Source organism: Ascaphus truei, chromosome 6 (genome assembly GCF_040206685.1).
Source record: "Ascaphus truei isolate aAscTru1 chromosome 6, aAscTru1.hap1, whole genome shotgun sequence".
Taxonomy (NCBI): Eukaryota; Metazoa; Chordata; class Amphibia; order Anura; family Ascaphidae; genus Ascaphus; species Ascaphus truei.
This window is the reverse complement of record NC_134488.1, coordinates 133,724,620-133,734,592: the sequence shown is the minus strand read 5'-3', so window position 1 is coordinate 133,734,592 and position 9,973 is coordinate 133,724,620. Positions and strand designations below refer to the sequence as shown.

The following is a 9,973-nucleotide window of genomic DNA, read 5'->3' as shown; positions in this document are numbered from 1 at the left end:
CTATGCTCTTCGACTTCCCTCATGATAGGTTTCGGTACATAGGGAAAATCGTACACATGTGACAGTCTATACCGCTGGAACACTGTAACAGTAGGTTGGCAACCAGGCTCTCAAATAAAGGTTAAGCCTGTTTTGGTTACCCTTGATCCGTGTATAAGGGTCCAAGAGAGTTAGCCATTGGGCCCAGTAATATTGTACCATTTCAATGTATTGCATGTAATAAAAGTATTTTTTTGTGCTTTTCCCTTTCTGGGCATGCCAGCGAGCAGGGATTGCTGGGGTATTAGTTTCAAGGTTTTTTTTTGCGGAGGAACCATTGTCAGAATGTGCCTAGGAGGTTGGGGTCCACAGTTGTCGGTTCCCCATTAATATACCCGGGAATCATGCCTGAGGCACATTGTCCCGGCAATACCTCCCCTTGAGAATGTAAGCGTGACTCACCACTAGGGTACCCTGATTTTTAAAAACACATACAGAGAAATCTTTGGTATCTTGTGTGTAGCAAAAAAAGGTTAGTTAGGAAATAGTTAAACTCAAAAGAATAGTACAAAATTAAGTAATAGTATGAAAATTAAGTTGGGGAGAATCTCTCATAAATTCATCATTACCTCAAAAATAACACCACCCACGTTGTTTCCACTATTCTGTTAACATTTTATTTATTGAAATTCCTTAGTTTTAAGACTCAGGACTGACAGAAGATGTATCTTGTTTATCTATGTATGGATGTATATTTTTATTTATATAGCGCCATTAATGTACATAGCACATCACAACAGTAATACACGTGACATAATAATAAAACACATAATAGGAATAAGCACTTCAGACATTAAAGTAACATTAGGAAAAGGTGCCCTTGCCCCAAAGAGCTTACAATCTAAGTGGTAAGTATGAAAAATGTGCAGAGGCAGTAGGAGGGTGTTCTAGTAAGTGTGTCTGCACTACAGCTACAGAGCTACCATATGCTTCGTTAAGCATTTAATCTTTTTAGAATTGAAAGCTATACTGGGAAATACCAAATAAGAAAACATGGAAAGGATGTTGATCCAGGGAGTAATCTGAGTGCCAATTTTTGGAGTCAGGAAGGAATTTATTGACTGGATTTTTTTGTTTGCCTTCCTCTACTAAATCAATATACTGTTAGTACGGATATAGGATAAAGTATGTAATATAAATTTAGCATAGGTCAAACTTAATGGACGTATGTCTTTTTCAACTGCATCTACTATGTAACAATGTAACTATGTAACTATGTAACTATGTTATGTGTTTGAAGGAGAAGGGACAGGTGCCAGAGTAGAGATAGGAGATTAATAAAATGAGATTATTTACACGTAGAAACAAAATTGAATATTTCATAACCTCCAACCAGGACACCATAGCCAACTTCACAAGTGAAGGAGGTTGTGCAACCTTTTAAGGTCATTTCCTTTTCCACTCCATCTGTAAAGTAAGAATTTCACAGACACTGTAATAACCAGCAATGATACTAGCAACATCTATAGCTGGGGTAGCCAACTCCAGGCCAGTCTTCTACTGAGCCACTGATTGAGCCACCTGTGCAGAAGCTGGGATATCCTGAAACCTGACCTTTTGATAGTCATTGAGGATTTGAGTTGGCTAGCCCTGATCTTTGGGATGTCTAACTAGATTTAGATTTCTGATAATACAGTAGTTACTGTACAGAATTACATCCAGAGAGCTTGTCTATAACATTGCTTAGTGAGAATACCCTCAGCATGATGTAAATATTATTGATACAATATTCTAAGCTCCATACCATGTGCTCTCTTTATGTCCTGATCCATGACTAGTGATGTGCAAACTTTTTGCCTTATTGAACTCAGCTAATATTTTCTATTTTGATTTGGGGAAGAAGTGTCATTCTCAATCAGATAAAACAGAAGAAAACAGGGCACAACACTCATGGTGAAGTAAATCAAGAATAAATATATTGTTTAAACCAAGGATAAGTAATCTGCGTACATCAAGGGAAAGTTAAAACAACATGTCATGGGACAAATTACCCATACGCCACACCACACGAGGATCTGGATAGTCACGGGGGGTATATATCAACTCTGTCTATTAATGAATTTTTCCCTGATGAAGAGGCATGTTGGAGCCTTGAAACGCGTTGGAATGCATTATCCTTGAGTTCTACTGAGTTTTATTTAGTCCTTTGAGTCCCTGTTGCTTTAGTCTTGCTCCCCACTGTCGTTCCGTCATTTTGGTGCGGCGCCTCACAGTGACATCACCCGAGCGCCGACGGAACTCTCGGCGACACAAGTGGAGACAATACCCGCAGTGAAGACACACCGAGACAGACTGAGCTTGTATCTGGGAACTCTGAGTTCGGGACTTATGAAATTTCATTGCCCTTACCACACCTACATGTGGATCAGTTATTTGTCACTAAAGCCCCATAGGGGTGAAACGCATCAGTGGTTACTTGTAGGGTTATTCCCCTTTTTATCCACTCCTGTCAATGGATTAATAAACATTTTTCACGTTATAGCACAGTCCAACCTCCATTTTTGCTTTGCGGTGCACAGCTGATTTTCTCTCTCCAGTGAGAGGTTGTTACCATCCACCAGAACAACCTCTCCTTAGTGAAACGTGCCCCTGCCGACACAGTCGCGGTCATCATGAGGGAATGGAACAAGTTACACACAGAGTGCGGCCTCTTCTACAGGATCGTCCCCTACCACAGTCACCTCGACAGGAGACAGTTGGTTCTGCCCAGAAGCCTGCAGTACCATATTCTATGGTCGCTGCACGACAACCACGGACACATAGGGGTAGATAAGACCTTCAGAATACTGAAGGACCGATTCTTTTGACCCAAAATGCGGGAGTCCATAGAACGCCATTGCCGGAAGTGCCTGAGGTGTATCCAGCGGAAGACACTGCCCACACGTGCAGCCCCAATGGGTCACCTAAAATGCTACGTTCCCATGGATCTAGTCTGCATGGACTTCTTGTGCATAGAGCCCGATTCAAGAGGCATCGGGAACGTCCTGGTAGTGACAGATCACTACACTCGTTACTCTCAAGCGTTCCTGGCAATAATCAGAAAGCTCTCACAGTCGCCAAAGTAGTGTGGGAGAAGTATTTTATACACTACGGGCTGCTGAATCGGATGCACTCTGACCAGGGAAGGGACTCCGAGAGTAAGCATATCAAGGAGCTTCTCAACTTTCTCAATATCCACAAGTCTAGGAACACTCCATATCATCCAGAGGGAGGCTCTCTGCCGGAGAGTTTAAACCGAACACTGCTAGATATGCTCGGCACCCTAAAGGGCTCTCAGAAAGCCGAATGGAGCAAGCACATTGAAGCACTGGTGCATGCATAAAACTGCACCAGGCATGAATCTGCGGGATACACACAATACATCATGATGTTCGGATGAGAGGAACGACTGCCTGTGGACATCCGTCTCCATGTATCTACTGATAGGGTACAAAATATGGCTCACTACCGATATGTGAAGCGACTTCAGGACAGCCTGCACCGCACATATCAGTTGGCAGAGAAGGCCTCAGCCCAGCTGAACACATGCAACAAGCGAATGTATGACGACAAGGTCCACTACAGGAACTTAGACCCGGAGACGCTTTTCTCCTACGCAACCTAGGGATGTCGACAAACACAAGCTGGCCGACCACTGGCGCGACTGGGCCCTCGAAGTAGAATTCCAGATGACAGGCTTCCCTGTCTATCGCATACATGACGCAGATGACAGAGTAAAGATCTGGCACAGGAATCACTTGCTGCCCATCCCACAAGTAGGAGAAAGTGATCCCGAACCATAGACAATAGTAATGGCCAGTGAGCCAGAGGGGTCTGAATAGCATTCAGATCCAATAGTTGAACCCAATCAGGATCCCGCAGAAGGAACCTCCACTAGTTTAAATGGAGACTGTTGGGCACCACCCGAGTGAGCACCGGGTAATGGGCCCGCGCCTCATCTACCCCCACCAGGGGCTTTAAAAAGCCATCTTCTGGATCCCAGAAGTCCAAGATTTGTCCCCCAAAGAGACTTTGCAGAGACTGAGTTGCCCCTTAGACATGGGTCAAGGCCCCAGTACTATGATAGACTCTCCCAAGTGGGAAACACTGAAGAAGAGCCTTGCAGGAGCCGGCGAATGAGACGCCCTCCCACTAGAGTGGCAAATGATTCATTAGCGGCACCCCACTATGAATCTAAGCAGCTGGATTGGAGCAAGTTAGCCTCAGTTATAAATATGTTTACTGAACTGTACAACTTGTTTAGAGTTTATGGTTGCGTTAGGTAGTGTATATATATATACACCCTGCATTTTTATTATATATAATTTGTGATACGTTATTCCCAAGCGGGCATGTTGGTTTCTCCACCAGGGGGTGGATGTATCCTGTTCACCCTAGCCCCCTTACCTCCGGAGCGCAGAAGGGGGAGGCTACATCTGCAGAGATGCGCGGTTGACGGGACTACCTACGTTGGTGGATCAGACTGATCCTTAGTGTTATTCGGTGGTACCCAGGTACTGGAGTGCCCGGTGATGTAAAAGTGCACCAACGGTCCATAGGAGTAGCGCTAATCTCTACACGTTTGGGTGGAGGGGGGTGGGGACTGACATTGGGCAGGGACATCAGAGGTATTGGTGCCCCACACCCTATGTCCTTTGGGGACACTCACCGTGTGTTATTGCGTTGTGTGTGTTATACTGTGGGGTATAAGTTGCTGTATCCTATGTTTAGTAAACCAGTTGAGATATACCCCGTGAGTGTGTTTATTATTGTTATTGGTTCCTGTGATGGGTTAATCCCACTATGCTGGGATCCCTCGCAGGTGGAGGCACTGCACCGAGGAGAACAAGAATAACCCCAGGCTCCCAGCGGCTGAAGCTCAGGCCTTCTGTTAGCCAAAAATGTAACGGCAGCACAGGTAGTTCCTTAAGTGACGGGGAAAAGGGGGCTACACCCCCAAATGTTTGATCTAATTTTTCATTGATTTCACAAACTTTTATAATGTTTGAAACTGTGGGGAAACAGGTTAACACCTCTCTGTCCAAGACTGCAGGAAACTCACAGTAACAGGGGAAGTTTCATATATGAAGTTAAGATGGCCAAAATATTGTAAACTAAGGTAATAGAGTTTCTGAGAGATGAATCAAGCTGCAGGATATTTTCACATTTCTTACCCATCCTCCACTCATTGACTGGCAGGGAATATCCAGGCAGACTATAAGATACCGCAAATTGTACTCAGCAGCTGAAAATGTTGCACTGTGACCCATTCAACAAATCTGCTCCCTTATTGCAATGAGTGGATTGAGAATAATTACCTATCACTCTGAACCTCCCGATGTATTCCACACATTTGTCCTCATTTCCTTTGCACATCATCTCTTTGTCACTAATGCATTCCATCAAACCTTCTTTGAAACAGGATGGACACACTTTTCCGTTGGGTTCCACACTGTAAGGAGGCACTAATAACAAGCAACAGAATCAGAGCTCAGCTCACATATTTATACACTATTATTATTATTATTATTATTATTTCCACTGCTAATATGTGGAAAGTATTTATGCTTGTCTACAGTATGTGAAGGAGTTGGAGTTGTTTAATTGAGTAGTCCAGTTGTATATACAGTATCTCCCCTCAAACCTCCCTCCAAATAAACCAACGAGAGAGACCTGTGCTGAAAAATAAGCACACCTAAAAAACCCTGGGAGATATTTAAAAATATTGCATTGCCAGTAGCATAAATCACATACCACACTTCCTAAAGAGATTTAAATGAAAACTATATTGAGTTAGCAAGCCTAAAGCAAGCTAGTGACTGGAATGGTGTAGAACCCAACAGGATTATAACCCACACATCCTCTGTTACTGAGGACAGCAGCTCTAGCAGTGTGCGCAATACCAGCATCTGATTCACAAATTATTTGCATACTAACTTTCATAATTATTAGTGTTGCAATCATTTCCTGAACAGCATTTTATATTCACTCGTAGATATGCAGAGTCAGATGAAGTACGTAGCATATCGTTACAGGGTAAGTTTCTGGCACAGCCTTTGTATAGTGATGGATATATTACTCCATCTGCAATGAGAAAGTAGGATGTTAAACAGGTGCTATCTAATATGAAGGATACAGTATATCCTATAGCAACTAAAGGTCACATACTTGTCAATGGAAATCCATCTCATTTTGTTAAGATTCAGTACACATTTTCCTAAGTTACTAAATATTTATATGGTATGGGCTAGATTTGTGGAGAGGGGGAAAATCTGAGCTCCTTATACTCCTCTTTGTATTGGATATCAGCCAGATGTACATAAGTTAATTGCTGCTTCTAACTATGGCTTGGGGGAAATACGACAAGAACAACCTATTTAGATCCATGTTCCTCCAGGGCTACATGTGAAAGTGCATGATGGGGTCTAAGATGACTGTTGGGGCTATTCGGAAGGGAATGAGAAAGTCGGACAGGTGGTGCCTGATGATTGGGTTAGCTGAAAGGGAACAGCACAGGGTGTGTAGGAATATATTAAATTCAAAAATATATACATACGTATATATACTATGTTGAACACCTTATGTGTGTCTAAGCCCCCTCCTAATCCTTGAGGTTACCCTCAAAAATCCAAACATGTAATGTTCACAATGGATGACGATGGAGCCCAACCTCCTTCAGAATGAGAAGGGGGAGAGAGCCCCCCCTTTGGAAAACAGATAATGAAAATATTAGTTTACTAAGATAATCCCCAAAATCAAAAATGGGAACAACCCCCTATAGTAATGATATTTTAACTAATTATCTCCAAAACTAAATATATAATTTTCCCACTTTTCAAATTAGACCCTTATCAAATAAATCGGTTCATTGTAAAGATCCCAACATCTGCCTGATATCACAAAAAGCTGCCTAGGAGGAAAATTCCAATCCATGCCGTCCCTCACTACAACCTTTTGCTTTCATCTCTGCGATATATAGCAACATGTATCTCTGCTCTCATTGCATTTCTAATTCCAGTCCTGCTGTCTGTCCACAATCTGCTCTTGTTTGAGTGATTAATAAAAAGAGAATCTGAAATGTATCAGAGTGAAAAGAGGAAGGGCGTATTATTTGGCAAATAGAGATAGAGTTAGTGTTAAGATTGCTGGCAAAATGTACATTTAAAAAACTGAGGGTGAGGTTTTGCAGAACAACACATAAATAAAGACAGTGCCAGTTGGGACTTTTTTGGGGCTCGGGGCAGTGGGGTTTTTACGGGGCTTGGTGCAGTGGTTTTTTTACTGGGCTCAGGGCAGTGAGGCTTTTGCGGGGCTCAGTGCAGTGGATCTTTTGTGGGTGTCGGTGCAGTGGGGCTTTTGAGAGACCTCTTACCTTGCCCAGCAAGGCGTCTCCTCCTCAGATGAGGAAGCAGAATGACGTTGCAGTTTCACTTGACGTTGCAGTGCCGTGCATCTCCAAGCTGTCATGGTAACGCAGTGCCATGTGACATCGCAGCGCCATGACAATGAAATGCTGCAGGAGATGATGGCGGCCAAGGTAAGAGTCAGTTACAGAGGCCTTGTACTCTCCCCCGGCAATCACCCTCATGGTTGTGAGGAAGGGCGCTGGCCTGTGTAACCGCGGGACTCGGTGCAGAGGCTCCGATGGCACCGCCATCAAGCTCGCCCTGAAAAAGATCACTAACTCAATAGTTCACAGTTGAGATGTGAAATAATTGTAACCTTATCAATGCTGGTCACGGAAGCAATATTTATGCACACAAGTTAATTCATCCAAATGCTGCTGTCTTATAACCAGACCAACAACAAGGTATAACGCAACAAAATGAGTAAACACAAATAGCATGATATTCCTGCATGGTACTGTACTTACTGACTTCCCAGTGTTCAGAAATCACGACACATTTGCAATCCTCCTGACAGTCGATAGATTCCTCTTTGCATGTCACACTGTTTATCTGGTGGCAGTGGAGGCAGCTGCCTCCGTGAGCTAGGAATGAGCAGAACAATCCAGTATGTAACCACTTTTACACAGCGATGCCTAATAAAATATTACAACACGGACTGCACTCTCAAATTATTTGTTTAAAAAATATACTATATAATAAAGATATACAAATATACAGAAACATGTAAATTATTATTCATAAACCAACATTTAACAATATTTAGGAGATACAGCATCTAACAAAAAACACTAATGACAGAGGGACATCCTACCAATGGTGTTGAGGCTCTGGTATGATGTTTCGGGTACAAACCCCCTCAGCAGATGTCAAATGAGGTTCCCCACATTGTAGCCCTCTTTGAGTAGTGTCCAGCATGGGAGAAATAACCTCCTCACCTTGTATTCTGGTTTCTACAGCTGTGAGCTGTAGGCGCAGTGAAGGCGATGATATCACCATGCCGATACTTTGAAAGTGCAGTGTCTCTTTACAGTGTTATACATTAGTTTGTCCATTTAGGAAGCAAATAGTTTTTCACATAGATACTAGCACCTCTTACAATATTTTAAAACTTTTTTTTCTTGGTTTGATGTTTCCCTAGCTACATTTTTTTGGAATGCCTAAAGAATATAAGTGAATGATGTTTAGAAGTCTAGTAGCATAGACCTATGCTTGGTAATGGATGATTCCCAATGGTGCGGTTACTGGGATGATACACTAAGGCGGGATTGATATCTAAACTGCAGAGTTGCGCTTTTCAGTAGAATAATCACCAGGCAGTTACAATAAACATCTCCCAGTACTAATAAACAATACGATAAGGACATACTTACCTGTGGCTATCAAAGCATAGAGGACACTGAGGGAAATGATGAAATACATCATGATAATGATGAAGAAAGATGAAGCTAGATGCTATAGCCTCTGATGTGGCTCCAGTGCTGATCTTTATATTCTTGATGATGTGGTAGGAACCAGCTAACAGCTGATGCCAAGTGTCAGATGACAATCTGCCCGATACCTTTATTAATTGTACATTGTTTCACCTTCCTGTCTTAATGAATAATAAACAAAAGGGTTGAGGGAATATCAACAACGTATCTAAGCCTCTCAGACGGCCAAATTAACAAATCACAATATATTTTTATTACACCCTTAAGGGGACGCTCTCCCTGCACCTGTCTCATGGGCCTGAGGATGTTACTGAATACTCCATGAAGGTTGGAAGTTGATGAATTATACTGCACATTCTCATGTTTGTTTGCAAGTGAGGCCTCCAATGTGTGGCAGTTTGAATTGCATCTGTGCATTAAACACATTTCCAATGAATTAATCACACTTCAATCATTGCTTTCTAACTGTAGTTACTTCAAACAGTGAAACAACAATAAAGTTACACAAATAGGGTCACTGAGCGTAAGGCACGTTTAACTTGATTCCATCTTTGAGCTACTGTCTGCTTTTTAGATTGTATAATTTATCCTGTTCCATAGACACCAATGCAATCTTTCTCCATCCTCTTCACTCAACACTATTAAGAACAAGCAGCCTGTAAACACCAAAGGATCATTGATAAGTAACCAATGTCCCTCTGTAATAATCTGTTTTAAAACAATGCATTATGCACGTGATAGATTACAAGCCTGTGACACATGAAGCAAAGACTTTTATTTCAAGCTCTCTATGTCCATAAGAGGTCCCATGTGTCTGCCATGTTGTTTTTATTGCAGTGGAAGGAATGGTGGCTCCAATGTTTCTTCTGTGTCTTTGTTTCTATGTATTCATGCACTAAAAAGAATACACTGTGTATAACCTATCTTCTCCTACCGTGCAATGTGTCAGACTCTAGTTACACTGATCCATTATCTTTTCATTGTGCTTTCTCATACCGAGAATGCTTATATATGTTGACATTATATTTATTTTTGTGAATGTCAGAGTGAGGAATAGATTTAGGGGCCTATGCAGAGAGCAGCGGTAAGGTGAATAGCGGCATTTTTTGGAGAAAA

At 42.2% G+C, this 9,973-nt stretch overlaps 1 protein-coding gene across 1 annotated transcript; it reads right to left on the bottom strand.

The window, feature by feature from the left end:
* Positions 1 to 703: 703 nt before the first annotated feature.
* LOC142496603 (phospholipase A2 inhibitor gamma subunit A2-like) lies at positions 704 to 8,872 on the bottom strand. The gene is made up of 5 exons (XM_075603267.1): positions 8,798 to 8,872; positions 7,892 to 8,008; positions 5,956 to 6,102; positions 5,337 to 5,483; positions 704 to 1,446 (listed from the first exon to the last, which is right to left on the bottom strand). The coding sequence occupies exons 1-5, from the start codon at positions 8,847 to 8,849 to the stop codon at positions 1,328 to 1,330; spliced, it is 582 nt and encodes a 193-aa protein (XP_075459382.1). The 5' UTR covers positions 8,850 to 8,872; the 3' UTR covers positions 704 to 1,327.
* Between the last annotated feature and the right edge of the window lie 1,101 nt (positions 8,873 to 9,973).

Coding starts and splice junctions, on each gene's coding strand:
- LOC142496603 (XM_075603267.1), bottom strand. CDS start 8,849: ATGATGTATTTCATCATTTCCCTCAGTGTCCTCTATGCTTTGATAGCC. Junction 8,009..8,797: donor CTATGCTTTGATAGCCACAG/GTAAGTATGTCC, acceptor GCTCATTCCTAG/CTCACGGAGGCAGCTGCCTC. Junction 5,484..5,955: donor CAACACTAATAATTATGAAA/GTTAGTATGCAA, acceptor GCTTGTTATTAG/TGCCTCCTTACAGTGTGGAA.